General features: G+C 41.3%; 2 protein-coding genes across 16 annotated transcripts in view; one reads left to right on the top strand and one right to left on the bottom strand.

Annotated features, from left to right (window-relative positions):
* Window positions 1-19,405, top strand: part of LOC117608569 (uncharacterized protein CG43867) — a 71,753-nt gene extending 52,348 nt beyond the window's left edge. For 5 of the 15 annotated variants that reach the window (XM_034333888.2, XM_034333887.2, XM_034333889.2 and 2 more), the window contains 18 exons: window positions 6,029-6,091; window positions 10,416-10,583; window positions 10,859-11,044; window positions 11,105-11,307; window positions 11,934-12,165; window positions 12,291-12,465; window positions 12,548-12,784; window positions 12,852-13,143; window positions 13,216-13,507; window positions 13,592-13,981; window positions 14,077-14,295; window positions 15,997-16,289; window positions 16,357-16,690; window positions 16,758-17,134; window positions 17,209-17,338; window positions 17,421-17,630; window positions 17,708-17,843; window positions 17,909-19,405. In XM_034333888.2, the coding sequence (XP_034189779.2) occupies window positions 6,029-6,091; window positions 10,416-10,583; window positions 10,859-11,044; window positions 11,105-11,307; window positions 11,934-12,165; window positions 12,291-12,465; window positions 12,548-12,784; window positions 12,852-13,143; window positions 13,216-13,507; window positions 13,592-13,981; window positions 14,077-14,295; window positions 15,997-16,289; window positions 16,357-16,690; window positions 16,758-17,134; window positions 17,209-17,338; window positions 17,421-17,630; window positions 17,708-17,843; window positions 17,909-17,973 (4,002 nt within the window). In that variant the 3' untranslated portion in view covers window positions 17,974-19,405. Of the gene's footprint in view, window positions 1-6,028; window positions 6,092-6,164; window positions 7,434-7,543; window positions 9,501-10,415; window positions 10,584-10,858; window positions 11,045-11,104; window positions 11,308-11,933; window positions 12,166-12,290; window positions 12,466-12,547; window positions 12,785-12,851; window positions 13,144-13,215; window positions 13,508-13,591; window positions 13,982-14,076; window positions 14,296-15,996; window positions 16,290-16,356; window positions 16,691-16,757; window positions 17,135-17,208; window positions 17,339-17,420; window positions 17,631-17,707; window positions 17,844-17,908 lie in introns of those variants that run through there. The other 10 variants (XM_034333891.2, XM_034333899.2, XM_034333894.2 and 7 more) reach the window with 10 other exon arrangements.
* A 381-nt stretch (window positions 19,406-19,786) lies between these two features.
* Naa20A (N-alpha-acetyltransferase 20 A) lies at window positions 19,787-20,955 on the bottom strand. The gene is made up of 6 exons (XM_034333923.2): window positions 20,805-20,955; window positions 20,683-20,707; window positions 20,493-20,583; window positions 20,287-20,416; window positions 20,083-20,219; window positions 19,787-20,011 (listed from the first exon to the last, which is right to left on the bottom strand). Exons 1-6 carry the CDS (start codon window positions 20,855-20,857, stop codon window positions 19,926-19,928), a joined length of 522 nt encoding a protein of 173 aa, XP_034189814.1. The 5' UTR covers window positions 20,858-20,955; the 3' UTR covers window positions 19,787-19,925.
* Window positions 20,956-23,960: the final 3,005 nt, after the last annotated feature.

The following is a 23,960-nucleotide window of genomic DNA, read 5'->3' as shown; positions in this document are numbered from 1 at the left end:
TGTTCATTCATGAACTCGAGTAGATTGTTCTATGCCGCGTAAATTTCCAGCCCGTAACCACCCTTAACTGAGAATAGACCGATGTCTCGTCGACGAGTCTTAAGCGAATACTTAATAATCGAGAATAGCTTCGGTTCCCGAGAGATCTAATTATTATTATTATCAGACAGTCGGCTCGTCTGCTATGTTTGTCGGCTGAAATGGCACGCATCAAACTTGCTCGTCAAAGTTACTGGAGGATCATAGACGAGCAGTCTGCATATTTCAATCCGTACAATTACCCTGGAGGTATACACGAGTTTCCGAAAGCTTCGCCGCACAGCCAGCAAGCTTTGTTCGCTCGCCTCGCCTCGCCTCTCCTCGAGGATATTATTAAACGCCTCGTCTCCTACTCGTTCAAACTCTCTCCACCCTCTTATCCAACCCTTGTCTGCGTCACCTTCAGCCTTTTCCTCCTGGTTAGAAAACGCTTTCTTCGTGGTTTCAAGTTTGTTTGCGATTGATCCGTTTGCCTTTCGCCAAACACCTTTCCTCCTCCGTGTCTTCTGCTTTCAATATTCTTCGCTACCCCAGACAGTATTGTTCGTGTATCGTTGATTTGCCCGAAAAGGGGAAAAAAAATTGATAACTTTAGTGGTCAAGTGATCGAAGTAATTTGAAAAGGTAAAACGGTGTACACGAGCAAACACGGTGAACTCGCCAACGGGGTGGCAGCTTTTCAATATGCAAAATAAATCGATCTACTCGCTTGTCCAATAATGAATAAAACAAATATAATGCAGTTTCCATCGAGGGGGTGTTTTTCCGTTGACACGAAAAATCGAGTTGATCGTTGTAGAAATTAACCGACGGTCCTTTTAATACCTTCTATGAAAATTAAATCCTACGGGTATTGTTGGAAAAAGCACGCGTCCGTGTAGGTACATCAATCCCATGAGAAAATCGAAACGTTCCGAGTGGCATTTTCCAAAATCCTGCTGCAATTCAGAGTTACAGGGTTCTTGAAACTGTCTGCAAACGAAATTGCCAAGCAATCGAACGTGCGGGCTATCGAAAAACCGGTAAACGAGCCGCGAGAACCGCGCGACGAAATCACAGGTAGGTATTCAACTTCTCCTCCTCTTGTTACCAGCTTCGATTGTCCCGTGGACGAGACTTTATTATCAACGCGGTAACGCCGTCATCGTCGTCCTCGCGATTGTTACTACGATCGTCGTTATTGTTATTGCATCGTGGTCGATGGTACGCGCTCGTTTCCCAGCCTCTCGACCGCCTACGTGCCCAATTCCCATTGCAATTCCATTCGGATGCCACACGCGGCTCCGTGCAATTATTTCCAATGCAACGTTACTTTTTAGACACCCTGAAACTTCCCTTCGTTTAGACATTTTATTTTAATTCGTTACGATCCGGGCCGTTAATAAGGTTGTCGCATATAAAATCGCAGATTTTGCGGTTGATTAAACCGAAAAAGGTCAACCGGATTGGTTAATCGTGATCGGTCGTTAGGTTCGAATAATTGATCGATCCGTAGCGTTCCTATCGTTGATAGGAGAGCAATGAATTATATCATCGAGAGAGCGTGTCCTCTTTGCCATTGTCCGGCGACCGCGAATACAACGGCAGCCGCTAATGAAATTTGCATCGTCGGAAATTAATTCGCGAACAGGCTCGACCGTATCCTCCGCACGAAAAATCGAGTTATCGATTTTCGCATGCATAGCCTGCCCCGTTTCACGCTGTTCACGATCATTTTCACGCGAAAATTGTAGGAAATCGTTCCGTTTCATTCTCTTCAATTGCAAATTTTAATTAAATGAAATAGAAAAAAAATTTCGTAATTATTTCATCAAATTAAATTCGTGGTCATCAGGGTGGTAGTTGTTGCAGCTCTTTACGGAAGTACATTAGCACCCGATGCCTTCCAGTGGACCCTCGAAGAGCCTTCGACCAAAATCCCACAGCCTTTGGATCATTTCTCTCCTGTGCCTTGTATATTAATTATTTCGAGCGGAAAAGGGTAGGAAAGATGGTCTGGTAGGTTTCCCTCGGGAGAGGAAGGGTGAAATGGTCGGAAAGAAAATTACGTGGTTACGCTTACAAGCAACGAGACACACCGTTGACCTAGATTCTAGCCTTTAGACTCCGCTCGTTAATATTATTAATTAATATCGTGGCTGGAACTGTTCCGAATCTCTCGTAGAAGATTTATGAACGTGCTCGAGTCGCGCTTTATTTATGGATTCGAGGCACTGATGGATTTTCATAAATAAATCACTAAATCCAAAGTGGGTCTCGAGGAAAGAAAACATTTAGGAAAACAAGGGGGAAAACTAGTTTCATGGTGTTTTACGAACCACGACCGAAAAGAGTAAATTGTCGCTTTCGAGTATTTTGCCCGTGTGCTAACTTACCTACGGATGAACTTTCAAACTTAAATCTAATTCAACCTCCAATCCAAACTTGAACAATTTTCCTTGAACAAGAAGGAAAGTTCACCGATGTCGGGTAACTGTTACCAACGATAAAATTGCTTTTAATCCTCTCCTCATCTTCCATTCAACTTTCTTAAATGTTCAAACATACGTCGACGATTTCGAGGGAAGAAGTGTTTAATAAAATTCTTCCGGACGGTATCTTCGCTTGAAATTTTAAACAGTTTTAAACGCTTCGTTTAGCGTTACTCGCTGAAAGTACATTCTACAGAGTTTCAGGGTTTAATTTCCTGAAAGAAAATTGAAGAAATCAGGTTCAGAAGAGGGTAAAGGGAATTACATTTATTCTTCGTTTAATCTGTGTTTCGTTGAAGCTTCTAAAAAGCCACCCCTTGATGCTACCTGTTGTAGAGGGTACACCTTGCTCCTTGCCAATTGCCAACCCTTTCGGACCAAATTTCTTCTCGCTCTCATTGTCATTATTACGGTTATTATCGTTGAAATTGTCACAATGAAAGCCACTTAGATCTCACCCTCAGACTCTTCTTCGTGTTAATCGTTCGTCTAAGAAAGGAAAGCGACTCTATTTAATTTCACCATTCCTTTTTTTATTTCTTTGATATTTTAATGCATAGGCCTTTAGTATCTCCGCGTCTTATCGTAGATTGAAAACAGATACGATCCATGTCTCGCGTGTACGAAAATAATCCAAGCTGTAGCAGACGATAATACATGTGTATGAGAAGGCGAGGTTACTTGCAATGCAAAAGTCGATCGTTATCGAGCTGTTTTACCCGGCTAGAAGGGACCGCATAACACAACATCCAGCTGTGGCTTTCCAATGAAAATGAACAGGTAGCGTGAACAGAGGGGTAGAAAGAAAGAAGGACAATTAATAGAATCGCGCGTGTACGTACGTACTCGACAAATGTACAAAGTTGAAAGCAAAGTCTCGTGCGAATAAATTTCAAGAGAAAAAAAAAATATATATATATATATCGGACACCGTGTATGTAATGAGACGATAAGTTTAATCCGTGGCGTTTGAAGAAGGGTGGTGAAATTGTGGGAGAAATGGATAGGGTGGGCAGGGATTGGTTCGTTAATGTTATCGGTGGGTCGCGTGACGCGAAACATAAAGCATCCTGCCTTCTTGAGTTTCGTTTCTCTTTGTGCGTTTCCACTGAATTTATGGCAGCTCGATCCTGTCGCGTGAGCGAAAAAGAAAGCGCGATACACGCTCGTCCGTGTCCGGTTAATTCGTTTCCTTCGGGAAAATCGTCACGCGAACCCGTCGCGTCGTTTCCTGTATTCCTGTATTCTTTTCAGTTACCCTAGCGCTCGTTCTTGACAAAGGATAGCCCGATATCTTTGCCAACCTTCTTCGCCGACCTAAACGAGAATAGGTTGTCAGAAAGGTGTTATTACAGAAAGTAATGTTTCTGTTGGAAGATAAGTATTCCGGGATTTGGGAGCTCCTGACTCGATAAAAGATATTGCAAGGGAGAAAGAAAGAGTGTCGTGCGGAAGACTAGGGTCGACATAGAATATAATTCTCCATTCCAAAATTTATTTGAACGATTTTCTGCTCCCATACGTCAGTTGGCAAGAAACATTTAAAGCGTTCCTTTAAACCGGCTAACCAGTCGTTTGATCTTTGCCGAAACGGGCTTGTCGTTCGTTGAAAGATTCAGGAGAAACTGTTGGTCGGCCGGTTAGCTTATTCATGGTGTCGAGATATATTCACGGAGCGAAAAGGGGATGTTTCCGTTGGTAAAAGGGACATTGGTGAAACGAGGAGGCTAGGAAAAAGAAGAGGCACGATTTTCATAAGCCCTTATTGCCCGGCTGCTGTCATCGTTGCCGAATCGCATGGATAAAAGAAAGAAGAAGAGGAGACGCTTAAGCACTGACGACAGTTTGAGAGATCCTTCTTCTGGTATCCCGTTTGCGGCTAATGTACCCCCTTCTTCAACCACCCTTCCTCCAGACGTTCTTTCTTCACCAACCGCGACTTGAACGTCAGAGAAAATCCGCGCGCCTCTACTCCTCTACCTTCCTCCCTTTTTTCGCTCCCTCTCAACGCCAGATGCTGCTAACTGCACCCTCCTGATGAGATCCTTCTCTTCTATCCTGTCTGTTCGGCTTCTCTTCCACCCTGGACTTTCCTTTCTTTCCGTTGAACCATCTTCACCGAGGAAAGGGATGAAATTGTCACGCAACCGACCCTCTTCGAGATACGAAGGATCGAACTCCCTCCTACGACAACACCCACTTTGCACCCACTTTCTTCGTGCTACTCTCATGTTTGCGGTTGTTTGTCTTTCGTTTCATAAGGATGGGGAAATATTTCAAGTAGTTTTTAACGCAGAAATGACCAGAAGGGTGCGGCGAACGAGGTAATTTTAAGGGAAGATGGTCGATAACACGGAAATTTTGCAAGTTTCGCAGGGTTAGGTGAAAAAACGACGGAAAATAGAGGCGTGCCGGGGCGCGAGCTCGGTGATTAATTAAAACGGAGGTTAATATACGGGTCGTGGCTCGGCTTTAAGAGCAATTCATATTGTCCCTCGGGTCAACCACGGAATACTTTTAAGCCGGTTCTCTACTGGAAAGAGTCAACGAGCTTGCCTGATTCTGGCCACCTTAATAGGGCTACCTAGCTAATTCCGCGAGGACTTAAATCACGGATCTCGGTGTGTCACGTGTACACTCTTCAATGAATTTTTCACCGTCTTAACAAATGAGCCGGGAGAAACTATTATAGTTTCTTCTACCGGTTCACGAGTCCGTTGGAACTTTGACCATTTAGTGTTAAGGGTATCGATAAAACGTTAATATAGTTACTATCGTCAAAGTTACTATCGAAACTTGAAATTGATACGCCATGGGCGATATTTTACGACGCTTCTACGCGAAGAAATCATGTTAGCCTCGGTGTGTTTCAAACTCCTAATATCATACTTGATTATTAATTATAAATCAGTCGGTAAAGCATATGGGAAAATTGAGTGACGGATATCAGGCTTCAGGTTACCATACAGAAATCAATTCCTTCCGGGCAGGAATTTACGTGTCTCCCACGGGATGACTGGAGAAAATACGAGCGTGTCAGTCCGTGACTGGCGCGTATCAATCTTTGAAGGATCAAGCGGACTTTGAAGAGCCGCTTAAGTCTGTGGTATCCATTAAACTCTCGTCGCTCGTGCATCTACGCGTTGCCTATGGACTTAAGCAAGTTTGATGAAACTTTTCCTCTTTCGAAAGAAAATTAGATGACGCGGAAGAGAAAGAGAGAGATAGTCTCTCTCCCTTCCAGCTTGCGAATTCTTCGCCTGCTGACGCTGAATTATGAATATTTCATATTTTCGCAAAACATCCAGTGGCTGCTGTGTATCCTGCCGTTCCAATGAACGATGAGCGGTTATTGTCTCTGGACAATGAATGTTCAGCAGTGATCGATGGCCGGATGTTTGGCTGTCGAGATAACACACGAACGGGTCTTGATTTTCGGGTGAAACGTGGGAACAGAGATTAAGGGATGAATTATTCTGCAAAAATACTTTGTAAATGATATTATTTTATGTTTGCAGCTGTCGGAGCTCGAGCAGCGGGTCTTAGAAGCCGAGGGCCGAGCTGACGAGGCGGAGGACAAGGTGAGAATAAATTACTATCGCTCCTTTTGTAATAGAATTCCCCTTCTTTCCTCGCATTTCTCGGCCAGTAATCAAGGAGTGGTCAAAGCGCGCACAGTTGATCGAACTGTGATTAAAACGTTGCATGATTCGATGTAAATGATCGCGTCGATTCGCAATTAACTAGACGCCGCGCCGCGTCGGTGTCGTCAGTTAATTCCCGACAAACTGACCTGAGGACATCCAGGATAAATAATTAATTTAGCGAGTAGTAACGATGTTCCTAGCTTTAACGACTCGCTAGATTATCTGTACCGGGTGTGTCTAAAAAAACAAAACACCTGAATATCTTTTTCAAAATTATATTAATATAGAAAATAAAAAAACACGTTACATTTGCATATTAAAATCGATACTGCGTTACCGACCAGAGGGAATCACCCTCCAAGGATCACCGCAGCTGGTAGCTAACACCCTTTGCTTTCCACCGAGTTCCTCATCGATTTTCTACCCCAAACTTGTTGTTTCCTTTCGTTCCCTTTCATTCGATCTTTACCGACTGTTACTCAAATTTTCCATGACGGTACCAACCGCAGGCAATTGTATTTTGCAAGCTTTTCCAGGCGTGTTCTCATGGTTTTCCCCTTGAAACTCAATTCCTTTACACGTCGATGAAACCTGCCGATGGCAATTTGGTTCTATTTAAAATCCTCCTGTTTTATTGTTCTCCAATATTTCGTAACAACCCTTCTTCTAACTCTGGTATAACAACCCTTTGAATAGGAGTTTTCTAAATTTGGGATCGTTTAACATTGACGGTGGAGCACGCGATGTCGCGCGAGGGGAACATTTTCTTGAACGTATATATACGTGCATGGTAGGAGCGAAGGGTTTAAGTTGGCTCGTGTAGTAAGGAAGTTTGATAAGGGAAAGTTCGGTCGGTAGTGGAGGATAGTCGGGTGTCAGGGCGCATGTTACGTCGCATTGATTTTTGCGTTCGGCCCCGCGAGCAAGACGAGCCACGAGGATAGGAGAAAGACGACCAGCTGAAAATCCTGATAGACCAACGAGGAGGAGGGCATCGGAGAAAGAGAGAAGGTGACAATATGGCCGTGCAACCGGCCGGCAAGAGCACTCTTTTTGTTATGATCTCGAAATTCGAGCGACGAGTCTAACGTCCGTGAACCACGTGCGCTTACAACCCGGGTCAAAAAAGTGTCCGCGATCCTTTCGTCCGATTCTCGTCCACTTCTGCTCGCGATTTCTCACCGGCCAGTTCTGGACACACGTTCGCTCGAAACCGAGGACTAAACCAACCGCCGTCTTGAAAACTATGGAGCTCGCCAGGTGACACCAATGAAAGGTAAACTCGCTATCGGACAAGATATTCTCTTCTTTGCTCGATTCTGAGATGGATACCCGATTACCTAATTAAAGCACAGGGGGTTAGAGAAAGCATAGGGTGTACCTCCAGTTTTTTGAATTCTCAAAAGGAACGTTCCATTCTTGTGTAAAGTGGTGGTTTCTTCATAATCGAATTTTGTCTGGTTAAATTCCTTGTAATTGAATCACGATAAAAGTATCGATTGAGAAAAGAGATCGACAAGATGGTCGTTAGGCAGGATAAGAAAGTGTGGCGGGAATAGGTAAGATTGCAGGGGAGGAGAGAGGACGATTTAGCGACACGGGTCGACTTAACGACTCGCTTTCACGGGACGTGTCGCGTATAGAATTGGCGTGCAGCCAATTCATGAGTAATCCTCGTTTCCCGTGAGCATCCCCGCAGCAAACGAAATAAAGGTGAACGCAGACGTTCCTTTTTCGCCACTCCCCCGAGCTCCTTTAAATATTTCAAAGCGTTCGTGGCGCCGGATTCGCTTTTCGTCGCTCCGACAAATCCTCTTTGCCGGCCGATTCTTTTCAACTGACCCTTCTAAAAAAGAAACGTTCAGAGACATTGTCACGGCTATTACTTTTTCTCCTCTGCAAAGTACTTTTCTTAGAAACTCTTGTTGTAACGTTTAGTTAGCCAACCCTTTGACGGGCGTGAAAAATTTTTTCATGATTTTGTCCCCTGACGAACGGGTCTGAATGAAGATTTCTGCATGCACATTAGCGGGCTGGTTTTGGCGGGAAGCCAACGCGATTCGACGTTGAGGTGACACCGCTTTGTCGCGTGCACGCGCACACGTGGCTTGGACCATCCTAAAAGGATAAAAAGAAACCGGCTTCTCTTTTCGTTTGTAAACCCCTTAGTTCTCTTTTCGCTACATCCCATTCGTCACGGTTTGTTCTCTCAACGACAAATCAGGCCAATATTTTGTCAGTGAAAAATTTACCATTCGCGAATAATTGTTTCGATAACGGTTGCTCGTGCAAAATCCTGTTCTCGTGGAAGCCTGGAATCCGTAAAACGGAGGATTTAAATTATTCTAGCTGGATGCTATTTCTGGATTCTCGGTATTTTGCTTTCGGACCTGCGCTCCCAAGAGACACGAGACGAATCGATAAATCTTCAGATAGGATTCGAACGTCTGCAAAAGTCGCCAGACGTTCGATCGAATGATGAACTCGTCGCCGGGGTCGTTGTCTTTGAACAGAAAACGTCTGCCAAGTATTTCCGATACAATTTGAGCTTTTATTCCCTGTCTCTTCTTCTTGCAAGGATAGTACATAGATAAAAAAAATTGAAATAATCAAGATTATCGCCCCTACAATTTTGATTCTGGGACCAATCGAAATTATTATCATCTCTTGGGGACACCTACAAATTCTTCCTCTGACAATATGTCGTTCCGCGTGGCGGCGACGAGCGCAGGCTTACGGGATACAAGCAGAGAAACAGATCGATAAATCTCAAGAAGAGACGTGGTCCTCCAACCAAACTGCTCTCCCTACCATCATCGTCTTCGTCCTTTTCATCATTGTCCATTTCCTATCTCATTGAATCTTCGAAATCATTAGTGATTTCCATAAAGGATAGTAGTAAAGTTCATGAAGATGTCTGCTGCTGTCATAGTGGCAGCGTGTTTGCTTCAGGGTGGCGTGCATGGACACGAGGAGGACCTCTACGAATTCTCCCATTGGCCACGAGCCAAACGTGACTCATCGGCTGTTGGAAAGCCCATAGCAAGAGTGTTTTAGGTGGATCGGTTCCGTTCCGTTCAGTTCAGTTCAGTTCAGTTCGGTTCGATCAACTACATCGTGCACAACCCCCTTTTTTTAAATTGTGTCTCTTCTCGTTGTCCCCTGGAAGAGACGCTAAATCGTTTCGATTATATAAAACGAGAGAAATCGTGCTTCCTACCTTGGGAGTGTCCTCGAGAATCGAGGAAGAACCCTCGACAAGAACAAAGGGAAGGGTTTGAAAGAGGTCCTCGGATGATTCTGATTAACTACGGATCGGCTATCATGGCCACTCGAAATCTTGGTAAGAATCGTCTCAATTGTGTGTGTATTATTTCAAGTTTCGTTTCACTGTTTCTTTTTTTCATGAAGATTGGAATTGGGTTAGGTAGACGTGTTCTTATTTTTCATCTCTTGTGCTTCGTAAGGGTTGCTGCACGTGGTTCCGTGTGATTTGCGGTGATTCCATGGTGAAACGTGGTGTACACGAAAAAGGTGTTTCGTCTTGCCAAAATACTCAACTGTTCATTATGCATCGATTGGCTGAAAAAAAAAAAAAAAAAAAAAAAAAGGAAAGAAACCAGAATAATCCACGCGGTCTTTGACTCCTGATAAACGACGACAATGAACGTGAAAATGTAGCGAGTGATCGATAAAACACTATGAAAGCACATGAAGCACGTACACGAAGGATGGAAAACACATTTGTCCAAAGAATTTTCCCCCCTGGTGTATTGATTTTCTCGATACACCGTTCTCTCCCCTAGTGCCTGCTGGACTTTCAGTATGCCTACGTATATCCCGTGCTTCACGTGAACACGATATCGATTTTTGACAGCTGCTGTGAAACGTTCCTAACCAGCAGCGTGTCAGAAAAAGGGGTGCACCAGGTCTACACGCAAATCTCTCCCTCTGCTCTCCCACCCTGTTACGCTGTTTACTCGACGATCCCAAGCGTCCCACAACTGCCATGCTTCTTCGATCATGGACAAATTGAACTAAAATCAACATACACACCTTGTTGAGTTTCAATTTTCAATCGTAATTTCATTATGTGATCATTTTATACACGACAGAACGCAGTTGGATTCATTAGGGAATTGCATATCAATTTTGTGCATATTGCATCAAATATAATAATGAACTATGAAGGATTATTAAATAAACAAGGGTTAATACAGATTATACGATCAGAAATTTCCATTTGATATTGATGTAGGTACGGATGATGGAGGAGCGGCTAGTGAAGGGTGAATACTGCTTGAGCACATCCGGCGTTGGCTCTCCACCGCATTCGCTGCCGTCAACTTCCGGTACGCAGAATGACAAGATCGAGGACGTTCATTGTGCTTGCATCTCGAAGCTAGAGACACAGGTAGAGGAACAGGTAACAAAATTGATTTGTTTCAACTTTGTTATTCACCTTACATTATATTAAACGAACTTTCGTGAAAATTTCTAAAAAAAATTGAATCTTTCGCGTCTGAATCACTTCGCGCGCAAATAAATACTGACAAGAATCATCCTGTCTTTCAGTTTCTAAGAACTCTTATACCGTTGTATCTATGACGCGTCAGATCACGAAAAATGCGATAAAACGATTCGTCGAGTGAAATCAAGATAAAGCGACGATTCTCAAGTGCATTTGCGCAATACTTGCAGAGACAGTTGCGGCTTCAAGACGCGAGGCAGGTAGAGGCAAAAGCCGCGAGGATTAAGGAATGGGTGACCAATAAACTAAGGGAATTGGAGCAACAGAATCAACACTTGAGGGAGCAGAACAACAAATGCAATCAGCAATTGGAGTTATTGAGAAATCATATAACAAATATCGGCCTGAAACCACCTGTGAGTCGCGTTAACCAGCACTTCCGTTTCACGAGGCCATTACTAATCGTTTCGTTTCAGGCACCCACGAGAACATCCTTGTCCCTGGAAGTAGACTCAACGTTACGCAGACGATCGGAGAGCCTAGAGGGAACACCACAGGCGGTACCGGAAAGCGTGCAAAGTGCCGTAGCGGAGCCACAAGCAGGCACGAAACACCGGAGACACCTGTCCGCTTGTGGGACCATACAACGAGGAATCGCTACCACCAACATGGATTCAAGGTAGAATAACTTTCTACCTTAGCTTCAAAATGCGTTTCTTGCCTTGTAATGCTCGCTTCCTTCCGCTTTTCTATTAGCCACCTAGCGTCGTCCATCAGAGCCTGTATTGTAATAAACGTCGTTGTAAACGTGTTTCGATTCTCCTTGGGAGGTCTCACGACGTGATAGCGGCGCCCGACTCTCGAAACTGTGGTACCCTGTAACGTCCTGAGACTTCCTGCGGGGATCTCTCAACCCGTATACTCTGTTACCTCTAAATTTTCAGCACGATACATGATCTCTTTTCTTTTTCTTTACATTCTTTCGTTAATTCTCTTACTGATTTGAATATACATTCGGGTGCAATATAGGCTTCTCTCTTGATTAAGAGTAAGTACAGGGGGAGAACTCTCCTATCACTTGCCTGTAGTTTTGGGAGAACCTCGGGAGCGTAACGGGAGGGGTGCGATACTCTCCTTCCCTCGCGCTTCCTCTTAATTAACAGAAGTCTAAACTACACGTGACTGTACCCATGTATCTAGACGAGTGCATAGCATTATAGCATTGGTGCTTGTTAACCAACTCCACCGTAGCGAAAGGGTTAATTAGTTCCCTGTTTTATGCTTGCCATTCTTTTTCTGCTCTAGCCTACTGTCTGAAGAGCTCGCGGCGGCGGTGGAGAATCTGGTGATGTTGCCAAACATACCAGGTGTCTCGGAAACGAGCAGAGATAGCGGAAGCTCGGAAGCTATACACGATTACGCGGAGATCTACACGCCTAGCAGGGAAGGGATGAATTGGGCTCAGAATGCACAGGCTCCTCGACCACCCACCCCGCCCTTACACCGATTTCCCAGTTGGGAGGCAAAGATTTATCAGGTATTTTAGCTGTTGCACATCGAAACGTAACGAACGAGGCATCGAATCGAGTGCACACGGAGGATACGTTCTTCAAGTTGTTGCGATTTGTAATAAAATAAAAAGGAGATTCTGTGATATTGTAGGTAGCAGACGGCGGGCTTGGCATTGGTCCACCGACAAACGAGGAATCCGCGCCTTCCACGATGACCAACACGACAAGCTCGTCGAAACATTCCCAAGCAACAGGACACAACTTGACTGCGCACAATTCCCAAGGCTACTGCGATATTTCGGTTCCAGTGTACGCAACGGTCAAGGGTAAGAGTCTTTTCTTGAGGACTACTTTTAGATAAATTCCAGATACTGATTTATAATATCGCAAGTAACAATGTATCCCCAGGACGAGCCAGTCAAATCAGGTCCATGCCCTTTGGCGACAGTTCTGACGATAGTTCAGACGGTGAAGAACATCCGAATCAAACAGAGACCAACACGAGAATTACCAATAGTTCCTCGGATAACACGGACTCCTCGCTTGGCAGCGGAAGTAGTCCATCGAAAAGCGTGAAAACCACCAGCAGTCTTAGTCCAGCGAAGAGAAGTTCCAGCGGTTCTCCCAGTAAAAGTGTGAAACGTGGTACGCTTCTCACTTAAACTTATAAATTTTTTCAATCGGCAACTTTGAAATTATTTCACTCCCGCAGATACCTCGTTGGAATCTGGTCTGTCGGAAGACTACGCGATACCTCCTGACGCCCTTAGCTCAACCTCCCTCGAATCTAGTATGCCTAGCTTGCTGATGCGTGTCTCTGGCGAGAGTCCAAAACGCCAAGAATCTCTAGAAAAGACTGGCCACCTCGCGAAACTTGGTGGCAAACTGAAAACGTGGAGGAAAAGGTGGTTCGTGTTGAAGAACGGAGTGCTCACCTATTGGAAGAGTCAGAACGATGTGAATCGGAAACCGCAAGGGCAAATCGTGTTGGACGAAGTGTGCAGGTAATCTTTCTATCCTTCTAACTCCATTTAGAGATGTAAGTATTAAACGGAATAACGTCATAAACAACGAAGGGTGGCGTTTTCTAATAGGATAAACAGGGCAGAAGGCGCGGCTACGTTCGAGATAGCAACAGGCAAGAAAACGTATTATTTAACAGCGGACTGTATAGCGACGATGGAAGACTGGATAAGAGTTCTCCAGAACGTACAGAGGCGGAACGCGACGAAGCTTTTACTCAGCAAAGAGGATAATAAACCGACGATACAAGGCTGGTTGACAAAGGTGAAGAACGGGCATGCTAAGAAGTGCTGGTGCGTCCTCATCGGAAAAATGTTCCTTTACTTTAAGTGCCCTAACGATACGGTAAGTCCTTCGACTTACAGTGCCATAATAGTGACTGCAGAAAATGAATAATCTTTCATGAAACCTTCTTGCGTATTTCTATAGAATCCTATTGGACAAATAAACATGAGAGACGCGAGAGTGGAAGAGGTAGAGCATGTATCCGACAGCGACAGCGAGGAAAGGGATGCCGAGTGTCCGCACGAAAGGACGATCGGCATCTTTCCAACTCATCAAGGTCCTACGTATTTGTTGATGCCTCACAAACAGGAAAAAGACAATTGGCTGTATCATTTGACGGTCGTTTCCGGTGGAGGACCTAGCGCGGGGACTCAGTACGAACAACTGGTTCAAAGATTGATGGAAACTGACGGAGATCCTAGCTGTGTCCTCTGGAGACACCCATTGCTGCTCCACACGAAAGAAAATATCACTAGTCCACTGACCAGCTTGACATCCGAAGCCTTGCAGACCGAGGCTATCAAGCTTTTCAAGGTTAATACATTGATACACTTTTCGTGTTGAACGCGTTAATGAAATTTCTTAAGGAAAACAGAAGTGAAGAAAAGAATATATTTTTCTGTGTACAGGCTTGCCAGTTGTTCATGTCGGTGGCAGTGGAGCAAGCAGGCATAGACTATCATGTGGTACTAGCGCAAAATGCGTTACAACAATGCTTAGACCAGCCTGAACTACAGTCTGAATTCATATGCGCACTGGTAAAGCAGACAAGTCGTCACACGCAACACCGTTTGGGCGTACAGGTAAAAAAGGCCGCCAGACTTGTGTCGCTGGGTACTGCGCGCGTTGTAAGTCCTGCTTATTGTTTAACAAACACTCTGAACCCTGGTACCATTTTTGCAGCTAATCAATCGTTTGCTGCTCAATTTTTAGTAATAAATATTTTACTTATCGGTTGAAAAAGAAACCGCAAAATTATCGAACCAGCAGCAAGATAAAAGAAGTAAATTTTGAACATGTTTATTTGTTGCTTCCACGTTTAAGAAATGGTACACTGGGTACGCTTAGTCAAGTATTATATATGAAATAATCCAATCAATGTAGCGGTGAACTGTTTGTCTTTTCCTTTTTTATTTGTTGTTCCTTCTTTTTATGACGTCTAACTAATATTAATACAATAGAAGCTGTCGTTTGTTTACCAAACCAATAATACTTGACGAAGTCTCTTTAACAAGAAAAGATTTTAGTTTTAACATTCATTCACATTTCATTTTCATTTGCTGCTTTACGTGTGCTATACCTAGGCTACTCTACATTCGCATGCGTTTTATTCAATTCTCTGTTAATTTTTTTTTTTTTTTTAGACATCGTCGTGTTTTGAGTTTGTTTAATTTTATTGTGTATTTTGATATTTATACATGATACCCTGATCACCTGTACCCTGATACCCTGATCATGTGAGCCGAACATATTTCGACAATTCATTCCTTTTCATTAGAAAATCAAGAAATCTTTTCATTATCTTTTTTTTTTGTTTTTCGATTCATTCGATCTCATATTCGTAAACGTATTAAATCATCCAATTGATCTGATTCGTTACTCAAATAGTCTTGTCAAAATACGTTCTGCGGCACACACACTTGCAGAATGGTATGTTGGTGTACATAAGAAACCACACACAGAAAAACATCTTTTTACTAGATTGATTTTTTGTTTTCTGTTACGTACATTTTTTTGCTCGATATAGCTCATTACAATATATATATATATATATATACATATATATATTATTATACTCTGTTTTTTGAATGCTGCTTAGACGAATTAGTCCTTGGTTATAATCCGGTCATAGACGGTTATTTAAGGAAATAAGAAACAGCTATAGATGCTCCTTACAGATTCGAACGTGTCCTGTTGTAGAATGCAATCACCAAGAAAGTTCGAAAGCTGTGTGCCATTCTGTTGGATACATAATAATAATATGAATAATATGACATAAATAATAAATTAGAATAAATATGCTTTCGAGCTGTAAGGTAGACTCACATGGCCTATACAAAGAAAGATAAAAAAGCAACAGAAGCGCTTCTCTCATCCACATTTCTCTTAATTCATTCAAATTTTTTTTTTTACTTTTTTTATTATTGACGATCCATGCGTTTTATTGTGATTAACATACATAGAGTTATGCGTTAATTAGTCCGATTTCAATTGCTTTATGATACTAACAGTCATATGACGTGTAATGATTCGAGTGTTCCATCGACCAAAGATGCTTAAAGTTTAACACACACACATATATATATATATTATTCCTCGAATATATTTCAAATCAGTCATTTATTAATTAAATTTCTATGTGAACTATCAAGGTCTATTATGATTCTTTGAGACAAATATTAAAAAGAATAAATAAAGGAAGGATACGATAAAGATGGAGCGCGATAACTATTGGAAAAGAAAATTAAAAAGAAAAAAAAAGAAGAAAGTAGTAGAATTAGGTCTGGTTCAGTCCAGGAATATAGTAGTATGCCAGCATACCATTGCAGCAGCTCCTCCTCTGCGCCACGCAATCGCTGTTCACCTGCGATACGCAAAGTCCCGCGGCAAATGGCAGCGGTGAAAATGCGGACGCACAATCGACGGCCTCCACTTCTCACAGTCCTCCGCTCATGCAGGGCCATTCGACCTCTACGATTCTGGACTGCAAAACTAATCCCGCCCAGTACGTTCTTATCCAGGGATGGCAGCTGCTCGCACTCGCTGTTTCACTTTTCCTGCCGAGGAATAATCGGTTACTATGGTACCTGAAGTTACATCTGCAACGAAACGCAGACACCAAGTGAGTGCCTTCTTTCTATATTCTCAATTACAATTATTATGTCAATTTACCAAACGTTTTTCTCTAGAACGGAATGTGGTAAATATGCAGCCTACTGTGAAAGAGCGTTGGAAAGAACGCTCCAGAATGGTGGAAGAGAAGTAAAACCATCTAGGATGGAGGTTCTGTCTATACTAATGAAGAATCCTTACCATCACTCCTTACCCCATGCGATACCAGTTCACTTCTTAAATGGCACATACCAGGTTGTAAGCTTCGACGGTAGTACTACGATAGAGGAATTTTTAAATACTCTGAACCAGGAAATTGGTTGTCGAGACGTGCATCAGTCTGGTTTCACGTTGTTTAGCGATGATCCGATTGAAAAGGATCTTGAACATTTCATTGATCTTCAAGCAAAAGTATGTATCTTATTAAAGTTCCCTAATTGTTGAAATATCCCAATAAATTGGTTGTTATTTATTCCAGCTGTGCGATATAATTTCAAAATGGGAAACTGCTTTGAGAGAAAAGGGCTCAGGAAAGTTTGAAAATACTAGAGTGATTCAATTGACGTATAAATCAAGATGTTATTGGAGACAGGCAGCCAAAATGGAAACTGACAGAGAGAGACTACTTCTGTGTTACCAAGTTAATCAACAGGTGGTACAAGGAAAATTTCCAGTAAACAGAGACCTTGCATTTGAGCTTGCATCGTTAATGGCACAGATCGATTTTGGAGAGTACAATAATGACAAAGCGCGAGGAAGTGGGCCAGGAAGTAATCCCCATCACCTCGTTCTTCAAGCCCTAGACAAATTTTATCCTGTACGATACAGGACAAACATCAATGCCGAACAATTGAGGTAAGTATCGCGTAAACCAAAATGCAAATATCGATGATCTTAGAGAGGTAAGAATTCGGTTTTTATCGTTGCAGAGAAATGCAAGAGAAACTGCAAGAAAAGTGGATCGCCTTAAAAGGTCGCAGTGTATTAGACTGTGTTCGCATATATCTAACTTGCACCAGAAAGTGGCCTTTCTTTGGAGCTACACTTTATCAAGCAAAGGTCAATGACAAGAAACTGTTGTATCGTTAAGAAACAATGTATATACAGATTTAATAATGCGGATATTTGTTATATATTATAGTTGAAACAAGCTGAACCAATAACTGTTTGGATAGCTGTTTCTGAGGACAGTGTAACATTACTAGAGTTACAAACAATGGCGGTGATGTGTCGTTACAACTATGCAAATATAGTCACGTTTGGAGGGTGTTTGGATGATTTTATGCTTGTTGCTTGCCCTGACGAAGGTGCTGCAGAACAGAAGCTGCTGTTTGCACTTTCAAAGCCCAAGGTATATCACGCTATAATACTGACTTATTAAAAACACATTTATAAAAGTAAGCTTCTAATTTGTTCGTATTTTGATAGATTCTGGAAATAACTTTATTGATCGCCGACTACATGAACGCCTTGGGACACGCTTTACCCGGTACTCCACAAATGAACACGTTAACGCGCAATGGATCTCACAGATCTATCAAATCGACTCTAAGACCTACCACTGGTTTGTAGAAACATATATTTTTCTATTTAACGCGTCATTCTTCTTATTCATAATCATTGTATCAGGTTCAAGCTGTCTTCCAACACAACCGGATATCTTAAAGTCGACACCAGACCACCAAAGACCTTAAAAAGACTGGTGCAAAATAAAAAGAAAGAAGCAGGGGAATATGTGGCTCTTGGTTTTGTGGAAGTTTAATTCTGCCAAGGCACTAAATTTATATTCAAAGGTACTACCAAGCTGTACTATAAAAGCCGGCATAAAAACGATACACTGGACGATGCGCAGTAACGTAATGCGCTGTAGTTGATTTTAGTTGCATTTTTGTGTAAATTAGAATTGATGCTTACGAAGAAAGTTTATGTACATACCTGACAGCATTGAAACTCTGTGTAGTCCACGTTACGCGGATTAAAACGTGGGTGACTGAAGTAAATTGAAACGATCTGCAACACTGCCTACAGTAAAATTAGTATGTCTGAATCACATCGAATAGAGTTTCATGGAAAAGCTAAGCAATCGTGCTGAAACTTTTTGCTACCGTATTTATATACCAAATTCGAAACGTTTAGCGTAAGGTTAACTAAAGAAAAGCGACGTACCACGTACTATGTATATAATTAATCAAAGTTATTGGATGTTTAGAAGTCTAGTGAGTGATGCAGCGATGATACCTTTGTCTTCGATATAAGAGTATGATGACGAAATTATTACTTCTTGCCAAATCGACCGCAAGCCATGTACGAGCTGCAATGAGAAATTGCAGTTATGAACAACAATGCACACGTGATCGTTATTACTACTGAAAATAAGTATGCAATTTTTTAAACGTTTCCTTTAAATACAAAATGCGTCGGACACAATAACTGTACTGTACTTACTGTTGGAAGTTGAAAAGACAGTTTTGATGGTTCTCTGGTGTTCTTGTCAGAAATCGTTTTCAATTAATTAATTATGTTTTACGTGTCAGTTGTTTTATCATTTCAAATCGTGCCCCATCAATGTTGAACAGTAAGTACAAACAGCATTTAAGTCTCTTTTAAAGCTCAATCGTAAAAAAACAAAAGATTCTTTATACGGAAAGTAACGAACAAAACTTACATATTATCATATTATTTTGATAACGGCTAGTCTCATATTTTATATTTATTTAATATTTAAGCAAATAAGTTTGTTTTATATAAGGACACGACCAAATAGATATAATGGGAACGCGTTTTCTTTAACACTTAGTATCGTTCCTGGGTAATAGATGTGCAGCGTTTTTGTACTAATTAAAAGATGATCCCGTCATATGTATAGAAGTTTTGTACTCGCTTGACGTGTCCTACATAACTAGCAAATGTCTTCCTTCTCTTTAGTACCCAGAAGTAAATAAAAGTTAAGGGTAGGGCTTTCGTGCAATACGTACAAGACTTCTATAATTTTGTAATTCCTGAAATAGGCTGAGTATGATTGTGCCTCTCTGAGCAGTATAGACAAAGTTATTCTATGCACGGCTTTGTTTAGCGCATTGAAGATTTATATAAAAAAAAGAAAACGATCGAACCTCAGATCACACTGGGAGCAGTACAAAGATATGCAAAAACGACATTTTGTCTTTAATTTTTATAATACGCAATGAAAATGCTACTATTTAGGTGCTTAGCACCTTTGTATTATGAAGCAGTAAAAGAAAGAGTCATTGATCTGTAAATATTACTGTAGGCTTAAGTTTCTAAGTATAGTAGAATGAGAAGAGGGCAGCTAATAAAAATTACAATTGTCATAGAAGTCTCCTGCGATCGTCGAGCTGTCTATGAATATTCTGCTAAGCCTACCATCTTACATTTCTATTTATTATTTATTCGCATAAAACGACGCGTAAAAGGCACGAGCGGTGTAAGCAGAAAACATTGTACTATTGTACAGGAAAAAAAGAAATAAACTGCTCGAATGTGCACTTTAAAAGACTATTTATTCAATTGAAGTATTAAAAACTTAATCACAATAATGATGATACTTATAGCTTCGAATGTATCGCAAAGCGTATCGCTTATTTTATGTTGCATCCATAAGAATGTGTTTATACATAAGTACATTTTAATCCACTTCCTCTGGTCTTACAGGATGAGTTAAAGGTATTACTGATTTTTTCTTCACGTCTCTTGATAGTGCTTTTCTCATATCTGAAATAAAAATAAACAAATCAGTTTAAAAATTAAAAGATTTTATTGATTAACAATGTTCAATTATGTACCAAAGGCATCTTCATCTGGATCCCCGCTATAATATTCTAGAACAGTTCTATATACAATATATCCCAACTGTTGGTACATTTTAATTGCGACTTTATTACTAACTCTTACAAACAGATCTACAAAGTATGCCTGTTTCCTACAACAATATAAAACACATTAATATATAATGCTGCATTATTTAAATACATCTTCAGAGAACTTACTTTTCTGATACCTGCTCTAAGAATTTTATCAACATTGCAGCTAAACCCAATCTTCTATAATTAGGTGAAACTGTAAGTGCTGTTATGTGACCATGCCAATTCTCTCCCTGCCCTTCCGCCTTTCCCATGACTAAAACATTTTAAAGAATGTAAGTTTTATGTTTACATTTAACAGAATACCACACAATATAAAAATATAAACCTACTGTAACCCATTACTTCACCAGTTGGTGATTCTGCCACTTGAAAATATTCTGGCCAATGTGCCAAGTAATGTGTGTAAAAAGAAAGTCCATACTAATAAACCGAAAAATTAAAGGAAATATATGTCAAAAATATTTGATTGATAGAATTCAAATGATAGATGTATAATTGAAACTAAGAATAAAAGGATACCGTCTCCGTGAGGGGATCTAAATTCCTATACAAAAATTAAATTATTAACAAAGCCGGTAAACATTGTATTCATAGGTTAAGAAAATCGTCTTTCCCTAAAATGCATATATTTTAAAACTTACACACTATTGAACTTGAATAAATCATTGCACGTAAATGGTCTGAGCGTCGTCATCTTTAAAAAATAATGGCTAGTTAAATAAATAAATCTAATACAAACACGACTGACAGCAAAACAACCAAAACTTATTAGCTAATTTCAATGGCTACAGATACAGAAGACTGGGTAAAACTTTGCTTCCGCGGGGTCCCAGATACCCCAAGATCATATATCGGTGTGCAGCCACCGGCGCTTCGGGGTCCCTGATACCCCAATGCCATAATACCGGTATACAAAAAGTATCACTGGTGCTTTGGGGTCCTTGTCACCCCGGAAGCCAAAATTTCGATATGCAAACAGTGCCACCGGTGCTTCGGGGTTCCTGACACCACAGGATGATATGTCAGTATGCAGAGATAGTCACTGTTTCGGGGTTCCTAGCACCCCGGATGCTATATTATCGGATGCAGTGAGTTTCTCGATTTGTTCGTTTTTAGGTCTTATATTTCGCTAGATCCGGTCGTTCCCATCACTACCTGGAACAAGTGAGTTTCACGATTTGTTCGTTTTTAGGTCTTATATTTCGCTACTTGCTTTGGGGTCCCTGACACCCCAACACGACATTCGGGGTGCCTGACAACCCCAATGTGGTATTCGGGGTGCCTAAGAACCCCAAGACGGCGTTCGGGGTTCCTGGGAACCCCTATATGGCATTCGGGGTGCCTGAAAACCCCAAGATGATATCCGGGGTGCCTAACGACCCCGGGATGGCTTTCGGGGTTCCTGAGAACCCCAAGATTATACTCGGGGTCCCTGATACCCCAAGATGATATGTCGGTATACAGAGAGCACCACCGATACACCGGGGTCCCTGATACCCCGAATGCCGTAGTGTCGCTAAGCAAAGAGTGTCATCGGTGCTTCGGGGTCCCTGACACCCCGCATACCAAAATGTCGGTATGCAAACACTGACACCGGTGCTTCGGGGTCCTTCGCACCCCGGATGCTATATTATTGGTATGCAAAGATACTTACCGGCGTTTTGGGGTCCTTAATACCCCAATATGATATCAGGTCGGTATACAGAGATAGTCACTGGTACTTCGGGGTCCCTAACACCTGGTCCCGGTCCCTGGATAGTATCAGGTCCGTATGAAGGGGGCACAACCAGTATAATTTTCTTCCAGAGTTTATTTAATTTAATTCATTTATCTTTTTTTGCTTATTAAATAACCTCATCGAAGGGGAATAACATTTATGATTATATCCCTCTTCTGGGTCTCAGGCAAAGACCCCATTTATTTTACTTTTTCGAGTTATTTATATAATTTTATCCCTCATTATATGCCAAGGCCATCTCAGTATCCCTTACATTCCTGCATGCCTTCCATACCAGCATTCCTTACATTCCTACAGCCTCTCATCCCAACATTCTTTTCATCCCTGCATTCCTTTCATCCCTACATTCCGTTCATCCCTACATTCTTCACATCTCTGCATCCCTTATAATAAATATATTATAAAGACTGCTTCGAGTAAAGGTAAGTAAAGGTAAGTTAGAATTTCGTGAAAATTTCGAAAAAATAGCGCCCCCTAGCGGCAAAAATTTGAACTAAAATCTCGATGCCGAATCAGCGCCATCTGGTTTCGAAAAAAGGAACTAAACCATTCTCCATTTTTGGCCATCTGGCGGGAAAAATGTGAACTAACATTTCGATGTCGAATCAACGCCATCTGGTTTCGAAAAAAGGAACTAAACCTTGCTCAATTTTTGGCCCTCTGGCGGCAAAAATGTGAATTAAAATTTCGATGTCGAATCAGCGCCCTCTGGTGGCGAAAAAAGGAACTAAATTTGTATAAATTCGCAGGGATTATAGTCGCAAAAATTTCAACTCCGATGGTACTGGGATGTATAGAATGCAGGAATATAAGTGATACGAGGATGTAAAGGATACAGGCATGTAAGGGACGCAGGGATATAAGGGATGTTGGGATATAAAGAAGGCAGGAATGTGAGAAATGCAGAGATGGAAGGGATGTAGACATGTGAGGAATGTAGGGATGTAAGGGATGAAGCGATGTCAGGAAAGCAGAGATGTAAAGGAAGCAGAGATGTAAGAGATGTAGGGATGATAAGAATGCAGAGATGTTAGGAATACTGAGATGTAAGGGTTGCTGGAATGTAAGGAATGCAGTGATATAAAGGTGCAGAGATACAGTGGAATCAGAGATATAAAGGGTGCAGTAATAAAATCAACACGTTCGTCCTCCTGATGAGTTTATTCAATAAGCGAAGAAGATAAATACAGCAAATTAAATGAACGCAGAAAATAAAATTTAGATATATGTATGTTTAGCAGGTAGATCTGCACCCGTCGGCAGTGCTTCGGGGTCCCTGACACCCCACGATGCTATATCGGCGTGCAGCCACCAGCGTTTCGGGGTCCCTGACACCCCGAATACCATAATGTCCTTTGACATTAGTCCTGTGGATTACTTTATGGCCGACATCAGGGGTCGCAGTCGCACCCGCGTGTCGCGACGCATTATTTAAACTTGGAACTTTATATTGAATTTCAAGATAGCAATAATTCATGAAATACCCCTTATGTTATTTGAAAACAACAATTTTATTAAAATTGTTATAAGAAAAAAATACAAGCAACGTGTTCTCCATTAAAATTTGGAGAATTTACGCCAACTTACTTTTACATTTATTTTTATACAATGTTCATGAATATTAATATCCATCGATGCTTAATATGATTTTACAAACATATGGAATCACGCTGAAATATAAGATATAGTATATTTGTCTCGGTTTACAAAAATGATTTAGTTTATCTTCGTGATAAACTTTATTTCACACAAATAACAAAATTGTGTAATTAAAAAGAAAATACATTATTATGTAACTTCCTTATATCAAATAGGTCAGCATTCTTCTAATTACACTCTTATAGCTTTTAAAAAATTGTTTGCAATATGTAAATCTGAAACAAGATTGCCGAAAGCTTCTAAGCACCTTTTATATAGAACTTTGATATTAAAAATATCATTATTCAATATTACTATCCAGCATAGTTATAGCTTTAAATAGGAAAACATAATATTCTTTAACTACAACAACAAAAAAAGCATATGAATAACATAATCTAAGAAAAACGAGAGAATTTAA

This window comes from Osmia lignaria, chromosome 2, assembly GCF_051020975.1.
Source record: "Osmia lignaria lignaria isolate PbOS001 chromosome 2, iyOsmLign1, whole genome shotgun sequence".
Taxonomy (NCBI): Eukaryota; Metazoa; Arthropoda; class Insecta; order Hymenoptera; family Megachilidae; genus Osmia; species Osmia lignaria.
The sequence above is the reverse complement of the archived record's forward strand: the minus strand, read 5'-3'. Positions and strand labels throughout refer to the sequence as shown.

Bases quoted from the DNA above. Each gene is read 5' to 3' on its own strand.
- Naa20A (XM_034333923.2), bottom strand. From the start codon at position 20,857: ATGACGACGCTCAGACCATTTACGTGCAATGATTTATTCAAGTTCAAT. The intron at 20,584-20,682 runs GTATCCTTTTAT...TCGGTTTATTAG, and splicing joins TAGATCCCCTCACGGAGACG to TATGGACTTTCTTTTTACAC. The intron at 20,417-20,492 runs GTAGGTTTATAT...AAAATGTTTTAG, and splicing joins TGGTGAAGTAATGGGTTACA to TCATGGGAAAGGCGGAAGGG.